This window comes from Microcaecilia unicolor, chromosome 1 (assembly GCF_901765095.1).
Source record: "Microcaecilia unicolor chromosome 1, aMicUni1.1, whole genome shotgun sequence".
Taxonomy (NCBI): Eukaryota; Metazoa; Chordata; class Amphibia; order Gymnophiona; family Siphonopidae; genus Microcaecilia; species Microcaecilia unicolor.
The window spans coordinates 282,708,486-282,735,649 of record NC_044031.1 but is presented as its reverse complement, the minus strand read 5'-3'; the positions used below and the strand labels follow the sequence as shown (position 1 = coordinate 282,735,649).

Below are 27,164 nucleotides of genomic sequence, written 5' to 3'. Positions count from 1 at the left end.
TACACCAATGAAACCTTGGAGTAAATCCCTGCACCTAAATTAGGCACAGATCCCATTTATTCTATAACGTGCATAAAATAAAGGAACACCCATGATCCGCTCATGACCATCCCATGGCCACGCCTCCTTTTTGGATCTGCTTGTAAAATTTACGCCCTGATCCCATGCCTAAATTTACATGCGTAAATTTTAATTAAATCCAATTAGCATCAATAATTGTACATGTAGTTTTTAGCAACTTTTATAGATTTTGGGGGAACTTTATTGAAAATACAGTCCAATGACTTGAAAGCCGATGATCTAGCACATTACTTCCAAGAAAAAGTGATTATTGTGGTTGCCAATTTTCAAAAACATTTGAATGGATTATTATCCTCAGATGGTGTTCCATCAAACATTATTGATGATGATTAAAATTATAATCAGTTGTGTTGACTGTATGTTATGTTATGTTATGTTATGTTATGTTACGTTACTTCAGGCTTATATTCTGTGACTACCGTGAGAGCTTTGAGAGTCAAAGAGTAACTGGATAGAAAAAGTACCAGGAGCTACAGAGTTTTAACAATAAAAGTTACACTTCCAATAATACTTGATAATAAAAGCAATCAAAAATTATACTTTCTATAGCACATATTTATGAAATAGAGACATCTTAAGGGCCTTTCAAAATATCTGGTAATTTTTAAGTGATCTTATGCACAGTGACCAAGTCTACCAAGGAGGACATTTTTATCTAGACCTGTTTCAGTCACATCCAGGGTACAAAAAGGTCCTCTGATTGAGCAGCTGACCACTGGAGAAACTAAGGCAGGAACCTTCATGAATCCCTCAGTGTTAACTACCCCCCTCCTTTACCCCTGAAAGTGACTCTGGAAAGGGAAACTAGGCTCCCTGACAACATCAGGTATTTTTTTTTTTTTTTGTTACATTTGTACCCTGTGCTTTCTCACTCATGGCAGGCTCAATGCGGCTTACATGGGGCAATGGAGGGTTAAGTGACTTGCCCAGAGTCACAAGGAACTGCCTGTGCCTGAAGTGGGAATCGAACTCAGTTCCTCAGGACCAAAGTCCACCACCCTAACCACTAGGCCACTCTCCACTGAACACACTGCCAGCAGGTCTGAAGGGTAAACTAGTGGTCAGTGCAGTGGACTGTAAACTTTTTTTTTTTTTTTTAACCTTTACATTTTGAGCCCTCCAGAACTAGAGATATACCTACTGTATCTAAATATTAAAGACACCTGCAAACCTTGAGCTATTGGGGTGATGCACGCTCAGGTACAGTAGGTATTTTCCTGTCTCTGGAGAGTTCATCATTTAAAATAGCAGAGTTGCGGTGGAATATGAACCTGTATTTTTAGGGTGTATTTACCCCTCCCACTATAGTGGTCCACCCACTAATAACTAGGAAGAAATAAATCACCCTAGATTGGCCGCTGTCATGTACAGGATGCTGGGCTCGATGGACCCTTGGTCTTTTCCCAGTGTGGCATTACTTATGTACTTATGTACCCAAGGCTGCATCAGTTGCTCTTTATTAGATATCTTATCAAGTATTTGTATAATTAGCAGATCAGTGGTATCTCACTGTGAATGCAGAACATTGCTACACAACAATTACTTCTGTATCTGAGACTGCAAAGGACGTACTAGCAATCTAATACTTTTATTTATTATTCTCCAAATATATGTATAAGGGATGCAAGACTAATTATGAGAAAGCAATTGGATTACTTGCCAATGCAATTGATTGGTTTCTCATGTGAAAGAGCAGCACTGCTTGCACAAAAGTGCTGGCTGTGACAGTCTCACACCCTTAAAGCAGGAAGTACAATCACTTTTATATGTCCATTTAGGATGCAGGTAATCTGACATTCACACCTTATTGGATATAATATATTGTAGTCACCACCTTAGTGACCATTTACCGTACGTGCTTGGCTTTTTTTTTTTTTTCATTGCTCGGAATCTTCTTGCGAGACCACTCAGTTCTACATTTTTGACCATATTTTCCTGGATTTAACTGACTCTGCCCTGTTGGTAAATCACACCATCCTGTTTATGAGATTTTTTTGTGCCCTCGCCCTTCCTTATTTTGCTACATGGTATGTCCCAATAGATCAGGAGCCTTACTGGAACTTCAAAGTTCAGATTACACTTAAAGGCCTGTACTTTTCTTGTCATTTTTAGATCCTGACCCAAAGTCTCAGGCCTTGAACCAAGGCTCTCAGTTATGATAACAATATTCAGTGCCCCGGATTAAAGTTCACTGCACTGACCACTAGGCTGCCCCTCTGCTCTTCAGGGACATCTGTTTGGCCATTTTCATACAAATGCTGCCAGACAGACAAATGTTTAGAGTTTTGGGGTATTCATAATTTGGACGTTTTATTTTGGAAAATGGCTGTTTATGTTGCACTTTCGCATGTATTTTCAAACAGGAAACGTCAATGTTTTTCCTCTTCGAAAATGGTTATGAAATGGACTTGGGGGGGGGGGGGACTTTATGAGCAGGATGTCCAATTCTGACCTGGGTGTTCTTTTGAAAATGGCCCTCAAAGGGAAATTGAGTAAATGACTAAGATAATCTTTACATTATTACATTATATATTTAAGGAACAAAATTATCCAACACTCATATGAAAAAGTAATTGCCCCCTTAATAACAATGAAATTGAATTGACATTTAAATTTAGCTGATTGAACACAGCTAGGCTTGACTGCATCCAGCCCTGCTGAAGCTTAACCTCACTGTATATTGATCTTTACTACAGGAAGAATTGTTCCGGCAGTGGGTATCAGAACAGACGCGGGATGGAGCTGTTCTGGACCTGGTGCTTACGAATGGAGAGTACATTTCTGACGTCAAGGTGACGGACCATTTGGCATCTAATGATCATTGTATGGTATGGTTCAATATTAAAACAGAAGAGAGGGCTCACTCGAGATTGAAGGTCCTGAATTTCAAAGAGACTAACTTTGCAGAGATGGGGGAATTTCTCAAGGAACCGTTAGCGGGATGGGAACAGCTGAAGGATGTAGAACAGCAATGGAAGAGACTGAAAGGAGCTATATTAAAGGCGACTAACCTTTATGTTAGAAAATTACATAAAAGTAAGAGGAAAAGAAGGCCTCTATGGTACTCGAATGGAGTAGCTAAAAAGATAAGGGTAAGGATGCTAGCCTTCACATGTTATAAGACGACTCAGAAAGATGAAGACAGGAGAGAATACCTAAATAAGCGAAGAGAAGCTGGAAAAGCTATCAGGAAAGCGAAGTGGCAAATAGAGGAAAAGATAGCTAAAGGACAAGTCCATAAACCAGTACTAAATGGACTTGGGAAAAATCCACAATTCCAGGAATAACATGTATAGAATGTTTGTACGTTTGGGAAGCTTGCCAGGTGCCCTTGGCCTGGATTGGCCGCTGTCGTGGACAGGATACAGGGCTCGATGGACCCTTGGTCTTTTCCCAGTGTGGCATTACTTATGTACCAGGCCCAGCGGAGTCTCTCGGCAGTCCTGTGTCTGTGTGGCCAGTCTACTAAGAATGCATGCCCCCCCCCCCATACATCCCAATGGCTTGTTTTTGTGCGTTTTTCCCTTGGACTTTTTTTTTTTTTTTTTTTCAAAAATGATCCTAAAAGATAGATGCACTGAGCACAAAAATGTCTTAACAAATGTCCATTTTCAAAATAAAAAAATAGGCATTTTCCAGGTTTGAAAATGACCATGTTTACTACTGGATTTTTGGACATTTTGAGAAGAACTTCCAAAATTGGATTTAGATGTCATCTCAAAAATGCCCCTCCATATGAATTGCATGTTCAATAGGGTCTGATACTTTACTAACTTCCATGTTAGATTCAATATTAATGAGGACTGGAAAAGCAAACAAATACCTAATTATTATTTGTCAATCTAGGTGCCTTGTTTGACACTGAATGTAAGAATGCTACTGGATTGATTAGAAGAAATAGGAATGGGGTGAAGCGTTAAAATGTTTTTCCTAATTTTGACTGAATGTCAACAGCAGATTAGGGAAGCTCATGCCCACAGGGGTTGGTATTGTCAACTTCCTTAAACATCAACATGCTTCCACTTTCCAAGAAATTAGATGCATGTTACATGGCCATTTCGGAGGGGGGGGCAGCACTTACTGCCCATTGAAGTGGCAGTAAGGGCTCCCACGCTAACCGGACAGCAAGCGGCACTGCCCAATTACTGCTGGGTAAACACCAGCACTACAAAAATAAAAATATTTTTGTAGCACCACAAATGGCGCACACTGGGGGAGGGAACAACTGCTGGGCTACTGCAATAGCCCACTGGTACTTCCAGTTTAGTGAGTGGTAAGCCCACGTTGGGCTTACCTCCACTTAGTAAAAGACCCCCTTAGGTAATAAGAGACTTTACAGTATGGTGTGGACAGTGGGAGTGTGAATAAAGGTCTTTGAAGATGACAACAAAACAGGGCACCTCATCGCCAGGGCATGTAGTCCATCTGCCAGTTAAGTTCTGGTTTATAACAACTGATTACTGCTGGCCAATGTTAGGAAATATGCATGTGATTTTGGTCACAATTTTGGAGTTTGATTTTTGAATTGAAGAATGTTTAGGGCACAGTAATACTATTTTTGGACCCACAACACAACTGTAGTTGCAAAAAAAAAAAAAAAAAAAAGGAGTCTTGTAATGTGCTTAACCTGAAATTGACAATTTGAGCTCATTAGGGCTTGGTATTTGACTATGGCAAGTAGCAGGTGGTGCTGGTGAGCGCATTTTATTTACACTGTTTACTAACCAATAGTCTCTTCCTTCTCAAGTTTAGCATAAAGCGAAGATACTTACCTGTAGCAGGTATTCTCCGAGGACAGCAGGCTGATTGTTCTCACATGTGGGTCGACGTCCACGTCGGCCCAGGAACTGGCATTTTGCCAGCAAAATATAACAAAGTTTTGCTAGAGTCTTCTAGCGTGCGAACTCCACGCACCGCGCGGACAACTTCCCTCCCGTCGCGTGAGCGTGCTTTCTCAGTTTAATCAAAAAGCATAGAAGCAACAAGAACAACTCCAAAGGGGAGGAGGGCAGGTTTGTGAGAATAATCAGCCTGCTGTCCTTGGAGAATACCTGCTACAGGTAAGAATCTTCGCTTTCTCCGAGGACAAGCAGGCTGCTTGTTCTCACATGTGGGGTATCCCTAGCAACCAGGCTCACTCAAAACAATGAACATTGGTCAATTGGCTCTCACAACGGCGAGGACATAACATAGATTGATCTGAAACCATAAACAACTGAGAGTGCATCCTGGAACAGAACAAAAATGGGTCTGGGGGGGTGGAGTTGGATTCTAAACCCCGAACAGATTCTGCAGCACTGCCTGCCCAAACCGAATGTCGCGTCGGGTATCCTGCTGAAGGCAGTAGTAAGATGTGAATGTGTAGACTGATGACCATGTTGCAGCCTTGCAAATCTCCTCAATGGAGGCTGACTTTAAGTGGGCCACTGACGCAGCCATGGCTCTAACATTATGAGTCGTGACATGGCCCTCTAATGACAGCCCAGCTTGGGCATAAGTGAAGGAAATGCAATCTGCTAGCCAATTGGAGATTGTGCGTTTTCCAATGGCGACTCCCTCCTGTTGGGTTGAAAGAAACAAACAACTGGGCGAACTGTCTGAAGGGCTTTGTCCGCTCCACATAAAAAGCCAATGCTCTCTTGCGGTCCAAGGTATGCAAACTGCTTTCGCCAGGGCGGGAATGAGGACGGGGATAGAATGTTGGCAAGACAACTGACTGGCTCAAATGGAACTCCGACACCACCTTTGGCAGGAACTTAGGGTGCGTGCGGAGGACTACTCTGTTGTGATGAAATTTGATATAAAGTGTGTGTTCAAGTGTACAGCGCTACGTACGTCTAGTAGCGCTTTAGAAATGATAAGTAGTAGTAATATGTACTACCAAGGCCTGAAGCTCACTGACCCTACGAGCTGAAGAAACAGCCACCAAGAAAATGACCTTCCAGGTCAAGTACTTCAGATGGCAGGAATTCAGTGGCTCAAAAGGAGCTTTCATCCCCTTAGGTCTAGGATGGGGACGCATTCCCCCCGCCCCCCCCCCCCCCCCCCCCATGTTTTCTTCTGCACAAGAAAGTACCTGGAACAGAATCCCAAGCCCTTCTTCCCCTGCTGGAACGGGTTTGACCACACCGGCCTTTAGAAGGGTGGAGAGTTCCTCTGCAAGTACCCGCTTGTGCTGGGAACTGTAAGATTGAGCTCCCGGTGGACAATTTGGAGGTTTGGATTCCAGATTGAGAGTGTATCCTAACTGGACTATTTGAAGAACCCACCGTTCGGAGGTTATAAAAAGCCACCATTGGTGGAAAAATATCAACCTCCCTCCAACCGGTAAGTCGTCTGGTACGGACACTTTTATTGAGGCTATGCTTAACTGGAGCCAGTCAAAAGCCTGTCCCCTGCTTTTGCTGGGGAGCAGTATGGGCCTTAGTTGCATGCTGTTGACAAGAACGAGTGCGCTGGGGTTAAGCCTGGGCAGGCTTACAAGAAGCAGGAGTGTACCTACGCCTAGAATAGGAATAGGGATCACTCCTGCTCCCGCCAGAAAAACCTCCTAGATGAGGAGGCAGTAGCAGAAGACGTCCGGTGGGAGAGAGAATCCATAGCATCATTATGCTTCTTGATCTGAACAACTAGATCCTCTACTTTTTCACCAAAAAGATTATCCCCCCGGCAAGGAACATCCGCCATTCGCTGCTGGACAGAATGATCCAGGTCAGAAACATGCAGCCATGAGAGTCTGCGCATCACTATACCTTGAGCAGCAACTCTGGATGCCACGTCAGAAGTGTCAAATGTACCCCTGGCCAGGAACTTTCAACATGCCTTATGCTGCCTGACCACCTGGCGAAAAGGCTTGGCCAGCTCCGTAGGGAGTGCATCAACCAAGCCTGACAGTTGCCGTATTGAGTCCCGCAAGTGCACGCTCGTGAAGAGATGGTAAGACCAGTGGCGTTCCTAGGGTGGCTGACACCCAGGGCGGATCGCCGATGCGCCCCCCCCCCCCCCGGGTGCAGCGTGACCCCCCCCCCCCCCCAGGTGCATTTTTACCTGCTGGATGGACTATGCAGGTCTTTATCTGCCATCATCTACTATGTTACTATGATCCTGATATTGAAAAGGTAGGCTGTAAGTTATTCAGCAGCAGTAGTAGAAAAACAAGCAGACCAACAGTCTGGAGAGATGTGTAGCCCGCAGGCTGTGTCAGGGGTAAAAACTATCGGGAGAAAAAGCACGCCTTCCCCTAATAGTCAAAGCAAATCCAACCATGCTACAAGACATGTTTTGAGCACAGTTGGAATGCTGTTAGTCTGAGGCGAGAAGAGCTGCCCTGCTATTGGATTTGCTTTGACTATTAGGGGAAGGCGTGCTTTATTACCCAATAGTTTTTACACCTGACACAGCCTGCAGGTGAAACGTGGCCACGTCGGGTGATGATTTTAATAAAACTGCACATCTTTAGAACTTTTTTCCTTTATGCTGCTGGTTACTCTTCAAGTTGCTGTTCTGAGATGTTGTGTTATTTTTGAAAACTGTTTAGCCCCCCTTCCCAAATCCCTGGGAAGGATAATCAGGGGAAGGCTGTATGGGCAAAACCTTCAGGGGGTGTTTCTCCCTGGATTCATAAAACATATATTCTATAACAAGCAATTGGGTCTCTTCCTTCCTGTGAGGGGAACTGAAGCAAAATCTGCAGCAAGTCACTGATCAGCTTTTCCTAAATCCCCCCTCCTCCCCTTTCTACAGCCTTTCACTTCAGACTGTATATGTGCAAAGCTCAGCGTCTGCTGACCCCCTCCCATCTTTCCTAGTTTCTGCTGACACTGCAGTTAATTACTTACTTCTAAACCCTATCCCTTTTTTTATAATACTCCTTAGTTTCATTCCTTCAGAAATGCTCTTCTTAAACTTTAAACTGAACTTTGCCCCTAGAGTTTGTCACCTCTATCTTCGCCTTCCTGATATTCTGCTGACTTCTTTGTTATCAGTGACAGGCTGCTATTGTTGTTACACAGCCTCTCCTCATGAAACAGCCAGGCTCTGCTTCAGTCAGAGGTTACAGAGCACAGACTCCATATCATATGCACAGACATTTCTACAAAACTTAATAAAAATGTTTGAACTTAAAAATGCACATCTCTCCAGACTGTTGGTCTGCTTGTTTTTCTACTACTACTGGTTGCGGATCGCCTATTTTTGTTCTGCTAAATATTCAGCAGCACCACCCTAGAAGTGTCCCAATCAAGAATCATGCCCTGCAAAACATGTCCCCTAGTGCCCCCACCCTGCCCACTGCACTGTGACCCCTGTTGCAGAAACAATGGACAGGGAGTGATTTTTGTGCCCTTATTTCCCTTGCACCCTGTTGCAGATGCATCACCTACACAGGCCTCGGGACAGCCTGCACCTCCAGATAGCAGTAACTGCTATCCGAGTAAGTCGTTTTGAATAACTGAGCCTTCAATTTTGCTTAGGACTGCAAGTGCTTTTTCCGGAAAAGATCCCCTTGGCAGAAGCAGAGACAGCAGAAGCAGAAATCTGAGCAGGAAATATCCTCCATTCCTTCTTTAAACAATGAAAAACACTGGCTACAGTCTCAGATCACCAGCCTAGCATATGCACAGCAGTGCAAAATCACACCAACTCTGATATACTATGCATGCAGCACAGGAAACCAATTACCTTTTTTTATTTTTAACTTGATGTATGACCACTCTGTTCCTTGTTTGCAAACCAATTAGCTTTTTTAATATTTTTTTCCAAAATCGCACAAAATATTCCTCTGAAAAATCTGTGTAACTGTGTTACAAAATAGGTTTCATTTTGACAAAACTGAAGTTGTAGACCTCCGGCAGGCCCTGGTGCACTGTCTCATTGAATCTGCTCCAGCGGAAAGCAGGGAGTCCATCCTCCACGGTTGGGCCATTGATAGCAAAAGCAGTAAATTGTGAGGCCAAAGTGATGTCAGCAACCTATAAAACACAAAATAAGAACAGTGAGGAGAATGTACTGTCTTCATGGAAATAGTAAGGTTATACTACTACTACTACTATTATTTAGCATTTCTAGGGGAAGAGTATAACATAGCCACGGATAAACAATTGTTCTGCCCCTACAGCTGTATGTGCATGTTTCTATATATTGTATTATATAATTCAAGATAGCATCAACTTCTTGGTAGAACTTGTAATCTCTGATTTCATTGGTCACCCCTTTCATCTGACCCATTTTCCCTGGTCATTCAGAAACCTGCCAGGTTTCAGCTTCACCTCCTCAAGTACATGCTCTGACCCTCTTGGTCATTTCCTTAGCCCACAGTCTTATGGGTATTCTCTACCCACCCTCCCTACAGAGTAGAATTCTCCATCTTCGGCTCTAGAGCAAGCTGCCCTCAGCTCTCTGGCTCTATCTCTCCCTCTGGAGAAATCATCCTTTTTTTACAAAAGATGCCAGCATCTTCTCCAAAGACATCCAATATCCTTTCTGCATTGAAGCCTGCATTTATCCAATCAGAAAGATATTCCTTTCTTACTAAATATAAACTTCCACCACTGCAATACCTCAGAATACATCTCTCCTCTCATTCAACATCTGTTCCATCAATCTGGCTGTCTGTCATCCAATTGATCAGCATCTAGCTTCAAGGACTCCTCCTGCCTGAGCAGAACTTTAGGTTTTGTTTTTTGTTTTTTTAACTAGCTGCATGCAGTTATCTGTTTTACTTATTTACAATAAACAGTCTAGCATTAAGGAAGTGAATTTTCTTTGGATGTTGGTTTGGTTTAGCTGGCTGTTTAATGCATGGATATACATTTTGAGATCAGCACAGTGACATTTCCAGGGAAAAGGCAGGTATAGCAGAATGCAATAGTGTCAGGTACCAGGGGCTCAGTGAAGGTTATCATTATTTCTGGCTCATAACCTTTATCTTGTACCTTTGAATCGTAGCAACCGAATGGAGATGGAGACACAGGAACTAGGTCACCCCGACAACAGATAGTGTTACAGGAGTTATTCTTGGCATAAGGATCTGCCCTATAGTCTATAAGAGAGGGGGGGAAAAAAAGTAGACACACAGTTCTGCATGTCAGTTATAACAGGTGCTTTTTTTTTTTTTTTAAACTTTTCAAACAGATGTTCTACTTTATAAAGGTAACAGACCTCTCTATAGGCTTTTATAAAATCGGAAAACCATACTAGCAATTCCGTAGTGTCTATACTAGATAGGGGGAAAATTCTCAACCACTGCGGCAAAAAATCTCAATCGTTAATTACACGCAGAAAAAGTCATCATAGACTGAAAACCCCCCGTAGTATTATTTATTGATTATATTTTCTTTTTTTTTTCTTTAAATCTCCTCATGTATCATATCCTCATGCATCAAAATCTTTCCCAAAACTTTTTTATGGTCAAAAAATAAGATGAATATGCAAACTTGTCTTTCTGTTGTGAACTCCAGCTCACTTGTTAATTCCTGTGCGGTCCCTTCAGGGAACCACACCGTAAAGCATTTATTACTTACTAATGCTGGAGTAAAAAATATAGAGGTTCAGTGCATGAGCCACAGAAAACAAAATAATGTATACATATACGTTATATCTTGTAAATTGTATCTGTAGACACAATGTCCTCATACTGTTACCTAAATGCTGGAAAACTCATTCTCATGAACCCACTGTCATCAGCGATACAGAACAGTGTTGGTTTTAAACTTACATTCAACCAATCCACTGCTGACATGTCATTGGTAATGACAAATTGCCAACCTAACAATTATCGCCTGAATCAGCTGGCGCTAATGTCTGTCTAAAATAGCACTGGCATCTTGTTATGAGTTAGTTTGAACTTTATCATAAAAACTCATGTGCAAAGAGATTTAAAGAAAAAAAGAAAAAAACAATAAAGAAAATATCATCAATAAATAATACTACCCTGTAGTGCCTAATCCATATGTCCTGCTAGGATTGATACCTTCTGGAGCTACCCATTTCACGACACTAGACCTAAAAGATGCCTTCTTTTGTATTCGGGTGGCCCCAGCCAGTCAATTGCTTTTTGCCTTTCAATGGGAAAACCCAGTAACAGGAAGGAAGCTTCAGTATACATGGACCCGTCTGCCACAGGGGTTCAAGAATTCCCCCACCATTTTTGGGACTGCCCTAGGACAAGATCTTAAGACTTTTAAATCTGAGCCTTCCAGGCGAGTTTTACTCCAGTATGTAGATGACCTCCTGATTGCAGCAGTGACCCAGGAAGAGTGTTTTGAGGCTACTAGAGAATTGCTGGAGCTACTCTTGGATGCAGGCTATAAGGTCTCACGCTCAAAGGCCCAACTTTGTCAGTCAGAAGTGAAGTATCTGGGCTTTTGCATTTCCCAGGGAAGTCGGAGACTGGATGCTAGTAGGAAGCAAGCGGTAGCTGCAATTCCCCAACCCAAGTCCAGAAGAGAAGTTAGGGAATTTCTGGGAGCAGCCGGATTTTGCAGAATTTGGATTCCAAATTTTGCATTGATGGCGAAACCCCTTTACCAAGCCACAAAGGGGGGTGAAAAGGAACCATTTGAATGGGGACCTACTGCTCAACAATCCTTCATTGCCATAAAGAAAGCCCTACTCCAAGCCCCTGCGTTAGGCCTTCCTGATGTGGAGAAACCTTTCTCACTGTATGTCCATGAGCGACAGGGGGTTGCTCTGGGTGTGCTGACCCAAATGATGGGATCCTGGCAGAGGCCTGTTGCATACCTGTCTAAACAGCTGGATGGAGTGGCTAAAGGATGGCCAGCCTGCATGAGGGCCATTGCAGCAACAGCCTTACTGGTCCAGGAAGCTGATAAGTTGACCTTGGGGCAAGAACTGGTTGTTAAAGTCCCCCATGCAGTTCTCACCCTCATGGAGTATAAGGGCAACCACTGGTTTACAAATAACCGCATGGTTAAGTACCAAGCCAGCTTGTGTGAGAATCCACGGATACACCTGGAAACAGTGGCTACATTCAATCCTGCTACTCTTTTGCCAGCATCTGAGGGACTACCGGATCATGACTGTATCCAAACCATGGATGAAGTGTACTCCAGTCGACCAGATCTTAAAGATGTTCCTTGGAGGGACCCAGATGTAATTTATTTCACAGATGGAAGCAGTTATGTGGAGAACTCCAAGCGACTGGCAGGCTATGCTGTGGTGACAGAGGACAAGGTGATAGAAGCAAGAGCCCTGCCCCAAGGAACTTCAGCCCAGAAAGCAGAACTTGTGGCCCTCATACGAGCTCTGGAGTTAGCAGCAGGACTGGTAACCAACATTTATACTGATTCCAAGTATGCTTTTACAATTCTACATGCTCATGGAGCTTTGTATAAGGAAAAGGGACTCATAAATGCTGCAGGCCAACCTGTTAAGTATGGACCTGAAATACTTCAGCTGCTAGAGGCTGTGTGGGCCCCTAAGAAGGTAGCTGTCATTCATTGCAGGGGACACCAAAGAATAGATACTCCAGTGGCCCGAGGGAACCGCCATGCTGATCGGGTGGCCAAGGAAGCTGCTCGAGGACCCCCAGCAAGTACTGTGACTCCCCTGTTCCAAATCCGATTGCAAGAATGGACACCTATGTATACCCAAACGGAAGAGAAATGGGCTCAAGAAGAAGGTGCAGTAAGGAGACCTGATGGCTGGTTACATCTCCCTGATACCAGAGTTCTGGTGCCACGCCACCTAGCTTGGCCTGTAGTGTCTCAAGCTCATGACCTATCACACTTAGGGAAAACAGCACTAGCCCGTCTACTCAGTCGAGTAGTGGTGCTGGAAGGATTGGATAGTCTGGTTGCCACTGCCTCTGCCCGATGTACTCTCTGTGCCCAGAATAATGCTCGTCAGGGACCCCGTATTCCACCAGGAGTTCAGTCTAGAGGACTAACACCCTTTGAGTCCCTAGTTATAGACTTCACAGAAATGCCCAGGAGTGGTAGGTTCCGATACCTCTTAGTTATGGTTTGTACCTTTTCTGGGTGGGTGGAAGCATATCCTACAGTTACTGAGAAAGCCACAGAAGTAGCTCGAGCCCTCCTTAGGGATGTCATCCCCAGGTATGGACTGCCCCTTGCCATAGGTTCAGATAATGGTCCCGCCTTTGTTGAAGCTACACTTCAGGCCCTGTCCCGCGCATTGCGCATTACCTGGAAATTGCATTGTGCCTACCGTCCCCAGAGTTCAGGGCAGGTTGAGCGAGCAAACAGAACCTTGAAAAATAGCCTAGCAAAGATTTGTCAGGAAACCCAATTGAAATGGCCACAGGCATTGCCACTAGCCCTCTTTCGCCTCCGATGCACCCCAACTAAAGGAACAGCCCTCTCTCCCTTTGAAATTGTGTATGGGAAGCCCCCAGCCATTTTGCAGGGAATTAAGGGAGATATAGGGATTTTAGGGTCTGCCCAGGTGAAGGAGCAGGTAGCCCACTTGGGCAAGATAATTTCTGAGCTTCAGTCTTATGTGAGAGAAATAAACCCTGTCCCCTTCCAGGCTCAGGTACATTCCTTCCTGCCAGGGGATAGAGTTTGGGTGAAAGACTGGAAGCTCCAGCCTTTGGGGCCCCGATGGAAAGGACCTTTTACTGTTTTGCTTTCTACCCCTGCAGCTGTGAAGGTCGCAGGGATAACTCCATGGGTCCATTGGTCTCGAATTAAGTCTGCTGACCAGACTGAGCCTAGCACGGATCAGACGGAGCCTAGACAGTGGAGAGCAGAAAGTGATCCAGCGGAGCCATTGAAGTTGCGCTTGACCCGAACCAAAGAATCTACTAGCTGAAAAGAAGGGTCAACTGCATACTGCAGGAGCGGCTGAACTTCGGCTTCATACTGAGACTCTTTCTTGCCCTGATTCTGGCTTTCTTGGAATTTGAGAGCTTGATCCTTATCAGTTGAGGGTCTATCCCAACTGGTATAAGAACTCAAAGACTGAGAACATTATATTAGAGTAATCTGTGATTAGCACAGACTGTTGAAATATTATTGCTTAATTAGTTTGCTGTATTTGTTTTAGATTAGGAAGAAAGAAAATGTTAGTAGTTTGGATGCTTTTGTTGTTTTCTACTCCTTGCCTCCTTGTTCCTAATACCCCAACTCGCTCCAACCTTTGGTTACACTCAGTCCAGGAACTAATTAGCCAGGCAAAGATTACTTCCCCTTGTATTGTGTGTTCCCGATTTTCTCCTTATACTACAGATGTCCCAGCTGTTCCTGTCCCTGTGCAGCTCCCAGCTCTTATACCTCCCTACTTTTCGAGTTCAGGTCCTTGGAGCCAGGATTATACTTGGTGGTCTCTGCACAGTGCTAAATTCTTCAGAGTGCTGTACTATTGTCATAAATAGGACGCATGTAGTTAGGCATGCCATGGATAAAGTCCTACAGTTGGCTAGCCTTAATGTGGAGGATTACCGAGGAGGATTAGACCTTACCTCCTGGTGGTGGTCATTGACCTCCTGGATACGCCCCTTGTTCATTTCCCTAATAGTCTTAGTTTTAGCAGGGTTTTTGTTTTGTTTCCTGGCCTCATGTGCTTCGGCAGTATGCCGTCGAACCTTAACAAGTAGGGTAATGGTGGTTCATAAGTCTATTCCCAGTTAGGATCACTATAATCTCCAGAGTCTGAGTTGTGAGACTTATCTCTGCATAAGCTGATTTTAGTCTCAAAGGGGGGAATGAGGCAGCCATGGCATAATTATATATATAAGAAATGATATTAAAAGCTTGAAGTTTGAATTCTAGCTTTTTACCGGGCAACTAAAGTGAAGGAATGTCATCTGGTTTAGGTTATTTACGTTTGCCGGGCTGGGTTAGAAAGGTCAGAGACAGGAATTTCTTTCACCCTTGTGATTGATGGATTGCTAAGCAAACACATATGTATTTTATTATGAGCCGGCATATTGCAGGCAGTTTGTTTAGGATTAAATAGAAAAATGCTTAGATAGAAAATACTATTTAGAGAGAGAGGCAATAGATTAGAATTTAGAAGTTCTTGCTTATAAGGAATACTGATTCTGTGTATTTTAGAATATGTTTTATTCTCTGTAATTTCTATGTAGGATGTTTGTTCAACTCTGTGTTACTTTTAAAATGATCCTTTGTCTGCTGTTTAAGACTGCAGTTGAGGAGATCAGCATATGGTTTGACTTAGCCATAGTTCTGGCTGGTTCAATGTATAAGCTGATAGGTGAAGAGGTCAGAACTAGTCAGCTCTCTTCTCCTTGATTAATTGTAGGTAAATGTAGAAATGGTCCTGAATGCCATTAAGTAAGATTGGCTTTTGACCTCTTTAATGAATGCCAGAGTTTAGTTAGCAGTTAGTATGAACCAGACTAGGAATATGAGAATAACCAATCTCACTAGGGCCTCTTGGTCTCTAAGGGAACCCAGTTTAAGCTATAGATGAGACATTAATCATAAGGAAAATATAAGAATTCTGGAGACCAAATGTCTGGCTTAAGGGGCCCCAGGTTAGAGGTCAGTTTGAGGAATACCAAACCTATGTAACTGATATTTTTAAGGTAATGATTGGTTGAGGCAAAGTGACCAATCTATTCCTTAACCAATTGGAGAGTAAGGGGGGGCAAGGCTAGGAGGGGGATAGAACAGTATTTAAGTAGGAGCAGAAGCAGTTTACGTCAGAAGAAAGGAAGGAGAGCTGGAAGAAAGCTGGAAGACAACAGGAGAGACAGCAGAAGAGAAGCAGCTGAGACAGAGAGCTGAGAGAAAGACACAGAGAGCTGAGAAAGAGAAGAAGAGACTTAATGCTGATGTCCTGCTTTGTTTGCTGGCAAATAAAGAAGATTACTCTCTCATACTGGTGTGTGCTGTCTGACTCCTGAAGCATCACAAATTCCTATCTCAATTCCTGCAACAGTAGTACCATTGTCTTTTAGGACTGCAATTGACCCCCCCATTACATTTCTAACCTCTCTCACCAGGGATCGTCTGCTTAACCCACACAGTTTTGTTCTGATCACTTTCTGGTATCCATCACTTTTTCCATGAAACAATATTTTCTGGCATTGTTCCCGAGTCTAACCCCCTTGAAGCTTCACATCGTGATCATTTGTTCCAGAACTTTCTTTTCATTAAAAATATAATGCTCAATAAGCAAACCTAATGCCAATTAAGCATTTAAATATTTCTATCATATTCCCTATCTCTCTTCTCCTCTAGTGAAGAAAACAGCTGCCAACCTATGCCACTTTTGCAGTAAGAGGAGGATCTTTCTGGGTTTCTGCTCTGGAGTAGTGATAAATAAAGGGATGGTCTATGGTAGTAGTTTATAACATGAAAGTAGATGCCTACTTTCCTTTATAGAATAGGCTCCAGATAGGCATCTTCTATAAAAGGATATCTAGTTTTAGTTGCCCAGAACTACCTTCTACGTCTTTCATAAGCTGCATCAACACAGTCACTAGACAAGATGTCACATACTGTTGTATCTCATGATATATTTCAGCGACTCCATGTCCACCACTTTTGCCTGGTCTCGACGGAAGATACTGGCACGGGGTGCAAGGTCATACGAAAGCAAGTTGCCAACATGCTCGACCATATCTGGGTATCCGCTTATGTTGTAAATAATTTCGTGGAAAGGGATATTGTAAGATGGCCAGTATCCTGAGGGGTACAGAAAAAAAAAAGGTTTATACAGTACATAATCTACTACTAAAATTCAATAGCACTATACAACATATACACAAAAATCGATCATCTCTGCCCGATGGAGTCGGCAATCTTGTGAAGAAACACAAGACAAATAAGAGACTTCAAAAAAAGGTATTTATTACAGAAAATGCATTCAGTCCTAACAAGGAAGAGGAGTGGCCTAGTGGTTAGGGTGGTGGACCTTGGTTCTGGGGAACTGAGGAACTGAGTTCGATTCCCACTTCAGGCACAGGCAGCTCCTTGTGACTCTGGGCAAGTCACTTAACCCTCCATTGCCCCATGTAAGCCGCATTGAGCCTGCCATGAGTGGGAAAGCGCGGGGTACAAATGTAACAAAAATAAATAAATACTGGTGAATCACGGTTTAATAATTAAATGGTACTTCATAAAGTGGGTTTTTAGGCTGACATGAATATGGCCAGGGAGGGCCACTGCATGCCAATTCAGGAAGTCTGTGCCTGAGTGTTCAGCATGGCAAACTGGAAACTGCAGTGCCAGGAACTAGTGGTGGAGGAAGATTTAGGTAAGAGTGACTTGCCTGATGAGCGAAGTTGACAGAAAGGTGCATAGGAAGAAGAGACACAGGGAGGACTTCCTGAGTGAATGCACTTGAAGAGCAAAAGAAGCTTGACCTGTATGCAGAATTGGATGGGGAGTGATTTGAGAATAGGGTTTCATGAATATGAATGTAGCAACACTGGTAGGGGATACATCATGCTGCTAAATTTTGAATGGATTACAGTAGAGAAAAATAGTTCAGCGGGGAACCTCTGAGAAGAACCAAAGGGTCCCATGATAATTTGGCAGACTAATACAGTTCAAAAGGTGTGAAGTCTAAACCTTCTTTCCAAGCTTTTGATCTCTCTAAGTCATTTTCTCTCTAAGCTTTTTTCCACATCTTGAATACAATGAACCTTCTCTCCCTCAACTTCCCCTCTTCCATACCCAGAATGTAATAACAAAGCTAGTAAGAATATAAAATATGACCAATCTTGGATTTGGTTTGTGCCTTTTCAGCAGTAGTTCAAGGTGAGTTACATTCAGGTACCATATGTATTTCCCTGTCTTTGGAGGGCTTACAAACCATGTTTGTACTTGAAGCAATAGAGGGTTAAATGACTTTCCACGCCCACAAGGAGCATCAGTGGGATTTGAACCTTTGCTTCCCTGGTTCTTTGCCTACTGCTACTCCTTCACTCTTCAGAAGCAGTTTCCTACTCTGCTTACACCAAAATCTAGGCCTTCCCTCCCTGCACCTAGGATGCCCCTCTCCAACACCTGACACTATCTCCTTAGGACTTCTGGTTATGGGAGCCCAGCATCAATGACCTGGATAACTGGGATATCTAATCCTGATGCTAGAACCCCAATAACATGTGTTCTGGTGAGCTAAAAGTCAAAAGAAGCAGGAGCAAACCATCAGTCCCCCCAAAAAAATAAAGAAAGAGAGAGAGAAACACATACAAAATATTTTGGTAAGTAGAAAAGAAAATAATTTGCATGAGCCAGTCTATATTTTTACCACAGGTGATCAGCTACTAAATTTCCCAAGAAAACAAAATATTTTCTTAAAATTTTTATTTCAAAACTTTTACATACCATATATCAAGCATTCTGAATGGTTAGCAAAACATAAGACATTCCCTCTTACAATATACCTTCCACAAAGCAATTTCTTATGTTATAGTTGTGTATCAGTCATCATGTCATTCTCAAAACTTTTCCAGCATACAATCTCAAGATGACATTTTTGAGCTTGAAAGAGGCACATCTTAGCAGGCATGGCTCTATATCACTTGGTGAGAATCTACAAAACACTTTTGTATCAGACATTGTTCCGAGAGATAAGGCAGCAAATTCCAAGAGCTGAGGTCCCACTTACATTGCACTCAGCGGGCTAGCTGCTGATCTTCAGTGGCACTTACTGGCCATTTTGGTATCAGACTGCATAGGCCATTACAGGGACAGAGCGGGGGAGAAGCCAGTGCCAATGCCTGCTCATTTTCGAAAAAGAAAAACGTCCAAAAAGTGTCAAAGTAGCATTTGGCCGAATTTCTTCTCAAAGCATCCAAATCAGTATTTTTGCAGACGTTTACCTATGAAATTTGTCTATAGTGCATCCAAATCAACAGGGGGCGTGTGTTGGGTGCAGGATTAGGGCGTTCCTAACACTTGGACATTTTACAGCCATAATGGAACAAAGTGAAAATGTCCAGGGCTGAACCGTCAATGTTTTGGTCTAGACCTGTTTTTAGAACAAATAAGGCACAACGGTGTCCTTTTACTAAGGTGCGCCTAAAAATGGCCTGTACTGGTCTAGACGCATGTATTGGACGCGCTACGAGTCGTACGCAGCACTTTACAATTGAACATGAAGAAAAGACAGTCCCTGCTCAAAAGAGCTTACAATCTAAATCAGGACAGACAGACAGGACCAATAAGGATAAGGGTAGGACAGACAGAAGGACACATAGGGAAAGGGACTATTGAAGAGAGGACGACAAGATAAAGGTTACGAGCAAGTGACAAGTTAGGAGTCAAAAGCAGCATCAAACAGGTAGGCCTAGCGGTAAGGTAAAATTATGTATCATACCTGATAATTTTCTTTCCATTAATCATAGCTGATCAATCCATAGACTGGTGGGTTGTGTCCATCTACCAGCAGGTGGAGATAGAGAGCAATCCTTTTGCCTCCCTATATGTGGTCATGTGCTGCCGGAAACTCCTCAGTATGTCGATATCCAAGCTCCATCCGCAGGACTCAGCACTTAGAGAATTACACCCACAAAGGGACACTCTGCCCAGCTCACCACCGCCGAAATGGGGGAGGGGAATTAACCCAGCTCATCCCCACACAAGTGGTGGAGGGGAATCCGTCCAGCTCATCCCCGTGGAGCGGGGGAGGGACACCACCCCGCCGATGCGGGGGGATCTGGCTTATCCTGCAACCGCAACCGCGGGAGGAGCTGACTGACCCTAACACCGCCGAAGCGGGAGGGGTACAAAGCTGCCCTACAGCCGCACGAAGCGGGAGGGAGCGCCGGCAGAATTTATGTCTCAATCCAGCCCCGTAAAACGGAGGGGAGAGGAATGCAGCAGCTCACTGTAACACAAACTCGTCTCAACTCTTGAAGAATCCAATTGAAAAAACTTGAACACGAAGTCCTCCTGAACAGGAACTGAAGACTAAACTTGAATCTGAAATGCAACCAGAATATAAACAGTACAGATATCTGGGAGGGGCTATGGATTGATCAGCTATGATTAATGGAAAGAAAATTATCAGGTATGATACATAATTTTACCTTCCATATCATCATGCTGATCAATCCATAGACTGGTGGGATGTACCGAAGCAGTACTCACCCAGGGCGGGACATTGAAATCCCTGACCGCAACACTGAAGCTCCAAACCGGGCCTCCGCCCGAGCAGCCACAGTCAAGCGGTAATGCCTGGAGAAGGTATGGGCCGATGCCCAAGTTGCCGCCTTGCAAATCTCTTCCAAGGAGACGGACCCGGCCTCTGCCATCGAGGCCGCCTGAGCTCTAGTGGAGTGAGCCTTCAGCTGGATAGGCGGCACCTTCCCCGCGGCCACATAAGCCGCTGCAATGGCTTCCTTGACCCATCTTGCCACTGTAGGCTTAGCAGCCTGCAGACCCTTACGAGGACCTGCTACTGGACAAACAGATGATCCAATTTCCGGAAATCATTGGTCACTTCCAAGTATCTGATGATGACTCGTCTCACATCCAGATATTTGAGAGCAGAGTATTCCTCTGGGTAGTCCTCCCTACGAAAGGAAGGGAAACAGAGCTGCTGATTCACATGGAAGCGAGAAACAATCTTGGGCAGGAAGGAAGGCACTGTGCGAATAGTCACTCCTGCCTCAGTGAACTGCAGAAAAGGCTCTCGACATGAGAGTGCCTGGAGCTCGGAAACTCTTCTGGCTGAAGTGATAGCCACCAAAAAAACTGCTTTCAACGTCAGGTCTTTCAGAGATGCCCTCGACAAGGGTTCAAAAGGCGGCTTCTGCAAGGCTCTTAGCACCAGGTTGAGATTCCACGCAGGCACCACTGAGTGCAGAGGAGGGCGCAGGTGATTAACTCCCTTGAGAAAACGTACCACATCTGGCTGCGAAGCCAAGGAAGCACCCTTCAGGCGGCCCCTGAAGCAAGCCAGAGCCGCTACCTGGACTTTAAGGGAACTGAGCGACAGGCCTTTCTCCAGACCTTCTTGCAGGAACGCCAGCACTGAAGAAATTGGAGCAGTGAAGGGAGAAAGTGAGCCTGCTTCACACCACGCTGCAAAGGTACGCCAAACCCTGGCGTAAGCAGTAGAAGTAGAGCGCTTCCTCGCTCTCAGCATAGTGGCGATGACCTTGTCTGAGAAGCCCTTCTTCCTCAGACGCTGCCGCTCAATAGCCAGGCCGTAAGACCAAAGGGGGAGGGATCCTCCATCACCACGGGACCCTGATGCAACAGGCCCTGCTCCACTGGCAGCCGCAGAGGGTCGTCCACTGAGAGCCTGATCAAGTCCGCATACCAGGGACGTCTGGGCCAGTCCGGACCCACCAGGATTATCCGGCCCGGATGCTTTGCCACCCGGTCGAGTACCCTGCCCAACATGGGCCAGGGTGGGAACACAGAGAAGCTCCTGTGTTGGCCACTGTTGGAGAAGAGCATCTACTCCCAGAGATCGAGGGTCCCGTCCTCTGCTGAAAAAGCGCGGCACTTGGCAATTGGCCGATGACGCCATCAGATCTAGGTTCGGCTGGCCCCAGCGCTTCGTGATGCCCAAGAACGCCTGAGCCGATAACTGCCACTCTCCGGGATCCAAGGTATGGCGACTGAGAAAGTCCGCCTTGACATTCATGACTCCGGCAATGTGGGCCGCTGACAGCTGTTCCAGGTTCACTTCCGCCCACTGGCATAGATTCATGGCTTCCTTGGCTAGAGGGGCGCTCTTGGTACCTCCCTGGCGGTTGACATAGGCCACAGCCGTGGCATTGTCCGACAGGACCTGTACTGGCTTCAACGCCAGTACCGGGAGGAACTCCAAAAGCGCCAACCGAATGGCTCTGAGTTCCAGGAGGTTGATAGACCACTTTGCCACTGCAGGAGACCAGAGCCCCTGCGCTGTCCTTCCCAAGCAGTGGGCTCCCCAGCCCATCAAAGAGGCGTCCGTCGTGACGACAATCCACTTCGGGGTCACAAGAGGCATCCCTGCAGACAACTTGTCTGTCTTCAGCCACCAGCTCAGCGCCTTGCGCACTGCTGGGTCCAAAGGAAGGCGCACAGCATAATCCTCCGACACCGGAGTCCAGCGCTGCAGCAGAGAGTGTTGTAGTGGTCTCATATGAGCCCTGGCCCAGGGCACTATTTCCATCGTGGCCGTCATAGAGCCCAACAGCTGCACATAGTCCCAAGCCCGAAGCGGAGAGGCTACTAGGAACTGGTCCACCTGAGCCTGAAGTTTGACAATCCGATTGTCCGGCAGGAACACTCTGCCCACTTGGGTGTCGAATCGAACTCCCAGATACTCCAGGGACTGAGTCGGGCGCAGCTGGCTTTACTCCCAGTTGATGATCCACCCCAGGGAGCTCAAAAGAGCAATCACCCGGTCCACAGCTTTGCCGCACTCTGCATAAGAGGGGGCTCGGATCAACCAGTCGTCCAGATAAGGATGGACTTGTACTCCTTCCTTGCGCAGGAAGGCCGCGATGACCACCATTACTTTGGAGAAGGTCCGCGGAGCAGTAGCCAACCCGAACGGGAGGGCTCTGAACTGGAAGTGTCGGCCCAGGACTGCAAAACGCAGAAAGCGTTGATGAGGAGGCCAGATGGGAATATGCAAGTACGCTTCCTTGATGTCCAAGGATGCCAGGAACTCCCCTGCCTTCACTGCCGCTATAACAGAGCGGAGAGTCTCCATGCGAAAGTGCCGAACTTTCAAGGCCCGATTGACCCCTTTGAGGTCGAGGATAGGCCGTACAGAACCTCCTTACTTTGGTACTACAAAGTAAATGGAGTAATGTCCCTTGCCAAGCTGATTTTCTGGCACCGGAACGACCGCACCCAAGCGGATCAGATTGTCCAAGGTCTGCTGCACTGCCACAGCTTTGACCGGAGACTTGCAGGGAGAGAGTACAAACCAGTCTCTTAAGGGTCGGCAGAACTCTAGTTTGTAGCCGTCTCTGATGACTTCCAGCACCCAAGCGTCTGAAGTTACCCTGGTCCACTCGCCCAGAAACGAGGACAGGCGTCCTCCAATCTGCACTGGGCCATGGACCAGGACCCCGTCATTGGGTACGAGACCCTGGGGGAGGACCGGAGGACGCACCTCCGGGACGGCAGTCTCTGCGAAAGGAATGCTGCTTGGGGGAGAAATTCCTCTTGAAGGAAGAGGGGGAAGAGGAGCCCAACTTGCCCGGGCGGTACCGACGGGCTTCCTGAAACCGTCCTCTGGAGATACCGGGGCGAGCACTGGCCCGAGCCCTGACCTCTGGTAACCTCTTGCCCTTAGACGTGCCGAGATCGGTCACAATTTTGTCCAGCTCGACCCCAAAGAGCAGCTTGCCTTTAAAAGGCAACTTAGCCAGGCGGGACTTAGAGGCGTGGTCAGCAGACCAATGTTTCAGCCAAAGCCACTGCCGCGCCGAGACTGTCTGAGCCATACCTTTAGCCGAGGCTCTCAAGACATCATACAGTAAGTCTGCCAAATAAGCCTTTTTTTTTTTTTTTTTTTCTTTGCCAGAGCTGCTGCTGTGTGTGACCACCACCTGCTGAGATAGAGAACATACTGGGGAGTTTCCGGCAGCACATGACCACATATAGGGAGGCAAAAGGATTGCTCTCTATCTCCACCTGCTGGTAGATGGACACAACCCACCAGTTTATGGATTGATCAGCATGATGATATGGAAAGTCTCACTCATTACCTGGGCGGTAATGGTCTATGTGCATACAATGCCGATTACCGCTCGGTTAGAGTCACGTGCCGGAAAATTTCCAGTGCGTTTAGTGGACGCAAGTAAAAATTAAAATTACCACCCAGGTCACGTGATAGCAGGGCGGCAGTTCAAAACTGACGCACGTAGGATGCGCGTACACACCTACACGGCTTAGTAAAAGGGTCCCAAAAGGTGCCCTAAATAACCAGATAACCACTGGAGGAAATCAGGCATGACCCCCCCTCCTTATTCCCCCAGCGGTCACTGATTCCCCTCTCACCCCCACAAAATGTGAATAAAAATAGTACTTACCAGCCTCTATGACAGCTTCAGATGGAGCAGTCCTAACAAGCTCTATTAGAGCAACAAGCAGGTCCCTGGAGTAGTGTAGTGGTCAGTGCAGTGGGGGACCCAGAGAAGGGGACCCAGGTCCATACTTCCCCCTACCTGTTACACTTGTGGTGGAAACTGTGAGCCCTTCAAAACTCACCAGAAACCCACCACATACAGGTGCCCCCTTCACCCATAAGGGCTATTGTAGTGGTGTACAGCTGGGGGTAGTGGATTTTGGGTGGGTTTTGGAGTACTCGGCAGACAAGATAAGGGAGCAATGATGAGATGTGTACCTGGGAGTATTTATATGAAGTCCACAGCAGTGCCCCCTAGGGTGCCCCACTGCTCTTCTGGGATGTCTGGGGGACCAGTCTGCTAAAAATGCTGGCCCCTCTTATATCCCAATGGCTTTATTTTCTACGTTTATCACCTGTACTTTTTTTTTTAATGGCCTGAAAACATAAATGCACAGAGCACAAAAACTTGTTACAAACAGTATTTTCGAAAGAAAAAAAAAAAAAAAAAAAAGACTTTTGCGGTTTTGAACATGGTCATGTTTTCTATTTCGATTTGGGACGTTTAGCACAAAGCATCCAAAGTCCAACTTAGACATCATATCGAAAATGCCCATTTAAGACAGTTATCAAAACCAAATGGCTGCTCTAAATATCAGTAATATACACTAAGAGAGCCCTCGACAAATACTATCAAGCACAGTACAGCCACTTGAGAACACTGTTATCAAACAGGTGAGAATCAATCAATCATTCTCTTTCATCGGGTTCTTTCCAAATGTGCACTGCTCAATATGTGCATACATGATATCAAACGAAAAAGTGTCTGAAGTTCAATAATTGTGCAGCATATAATATATCCAAACTTCAATAACTGGGCAGCACTTAAATAAAGACAAAAAATTGTACTTCTCTGGAGCCAACTTGTTCTTTCAAAGAAAATAGAGCCCCCCCCCCCCCCCTAAATGCCCGACGCCACAGGTTTCGTTCAGGAAACTGCCTCAGGGACTCTGGAGAGCTTGAACACAATACTTCTCACACTGACTCCAGGGTGCTCTCATAATGGTGTCATCATTTGCTGAGGGCTCTCAATTTATATTACTGATATTTAGAGCAGCTTTTTGGGTTTGATCACCGACAGAGAGGGGCATTTTCAATATGACGTCTAAGTCCGACTTTGGACGTTTAGCGAAAAATGTCCAAAATCCGAACAGGAAAGAAGGTCATTTTCGAAAGAGAAAAAAGTCTCTTTTGGTTTCGAAAATACGGTTCTGAACAACATTTTGTGATTTGGATGCTTTGTTTTTTGGTCCATTTTCGAAAAAGAAAAAAAAAGCCCAAGTGCAAAATGCACAAAATCAAGCCATTGGGATATAGGAGGAGCCAGCATTTTTTGTAGACTGGTCCCCCTGACATCACAGGACAGCAATAGGGCACCCTAGAGGGTACTGCAGTGGACTTCATAAAATGCTCCCAGGTACACATCTCACCATTGCTCCCTTACCTTGTCTGCTGAGCCCCTCCCCCCAACTATACACCACTACCATAGCCCTTACAGGTGAAGGGGGCACCTATATGTAGATACAGTGGGTTTCTGTTGAGTTTTGGAGGGCTCACAGTTTCCTCCACAAGTGTAACAAGTAGGGGGAAATAGGAGCCTGAGTCAGGGGCGTAGCCACGGGTGGGCCCAGGCCCGCCCGCCCACGTCGCTCACAGAAATTCTTTTCTCCTCCCCGCCAGCACTGCATTCTTTTCTTCGATCGTCGCCGGCAGCGCTGCCATTCACACAGGCAGCTCCGCCCCCCTTGCTGCGTCCATCTGGCCCTACGTACACAGGAAGTGCATCAGAGTGGACCGGATGGACACAGCAGAAGGGAGCGAAGCTGCCTATGTGAATGGCAGCGATGCCTGCGACGATCGAAGAAAAAAATGCAGGGACCGAAGCTGCCTTCCTTCTTCTGCTGCGCCGGTTCAAAGGGTTGCTGGCAGCGTGTAAGAATCACTGCTGCTGGCTGAGTCTGACCTGAAATCCGCGCAGCAGAGGGAAGGCTTCTGGGTGATCAGCAGCACTGCAGCAATTCTCTCTTACATGCTGCCAGCAACCCTTTGAAACGTGCTGCGGTGCCGTGATGCTGCTGATGCTGCATGGAGGGGGGTTGGAGAGGATAAAATTGTTGGGCTGCTTGGGCATGGGAGTGGAGGGGAGGTAAAGAAAAGAGATGCTACACAGGGGGGGTAGGAGTGAGGGAAATTGTTAGGGAGGGGAGGGAGAGATGCAGGGGGGTGTAGGAGAGGGAGACATGCATGGGAGAGTAGAAGAAAGGGGATCATTATTGGGATATGGGGGGAGAGAGAGGGATAATTGCTGGATGTAGGGTAGGGTGGGGAGGGAAGGAGGGATGAATGACAAAAGAAGGAGAAATGTTGGACCTGGGAGGGAGGGGAGGAAAAGATACTGCACAGGGGAGAGAGGGATGAAGGAGAAATGTTTCATGGTGGTGGAAGAGATGCTGCAAGGGGGGAAACAGATGTTAGACTTGGGATGCAAGGGTGAGAGAGAAGAGGAAAAGAGGGAACAATGTTGAACATGAGGGCGGAGGAGGGGGAAGAAGGAGGGAGATGTAGGATCCAGGGGTAGAAGACAGTGAGGGAGAAATGCTGGAATGTGGGTGGGAGGGAAGAGGGGGAGAAATGCTGGCCCCTGGGGGAAGGGGCAAGAGAGAAAGGACAGGAAGATGCTAGGAGAGGATAGAGGGTGGAGAGAGGAGAAAGAGGGAGCAGATGCTGGGCTAGAAGGGTTGGAAGGAGGCAGACACTGGGATGGTGGAACCATGTGGAAGGCCAAGGGGGTGGTAAGGAAATGAACGAGAGGATGATAGTGATTACGGGGAGTAAACTGAAGATGAAGGCTGGAGAAGGAGTGAGATGGGGAATAGGAGAGCTAGTGGGTGAAAGAAGGAGATGGAAATCAGGTATCTGAAAAGTAAAAAGGAAAAGGATTAGAAGATGAAATTTGAGTGGACAGAGAGCAGGAAAGAAAGAAAAAAGATAAGAAAGAGCTAAAATGAAACAAACATCAATATGTCAGTGTAGTGAGGGAA

The 27,164-nt window shown here is 45.7% G+C and overlaps 1 protein-coding gene across 3 annotated transcripts in view; it reads right to left on the bottom strand.

Annotated features, from left to right (window-relative positions):
• Nucleotides 1-8,790: 8,790 nt before the first annotated feature.
• The window catches only part of PLBD1 (phospholipase B domain containing 1), a 147,812-nt gene continuing 129,438 nt past the window's right edge, over nt 8,791-27,164 (bottom strand). For 2 of the 3 annotated variants that reach the window (XM_030207148.1, XM_030207158.1), the window contains 3 exons: nt 16,533-16,718; nt 10,014-10,120; nt 8,791-9,050 (listed from right to left, as the gene is read on the bottom strand). In XM_030207148.1, the coding sequence (XP_030063008.1) occupies nt 8,883-9,050; nt 10,014-10,120; nt 16,533-16,718 (461 nt within the window). In that variant the 3' untranslated portion in view covers nt 8,791-8,882. The remainder of the gene's footprint in view (nt 9,051-10,013; nt 10,121-16,532; nt 16,719-27,164) is intronic. The other variant, XM_030207166.1, reaches the window with a different exon arrangement.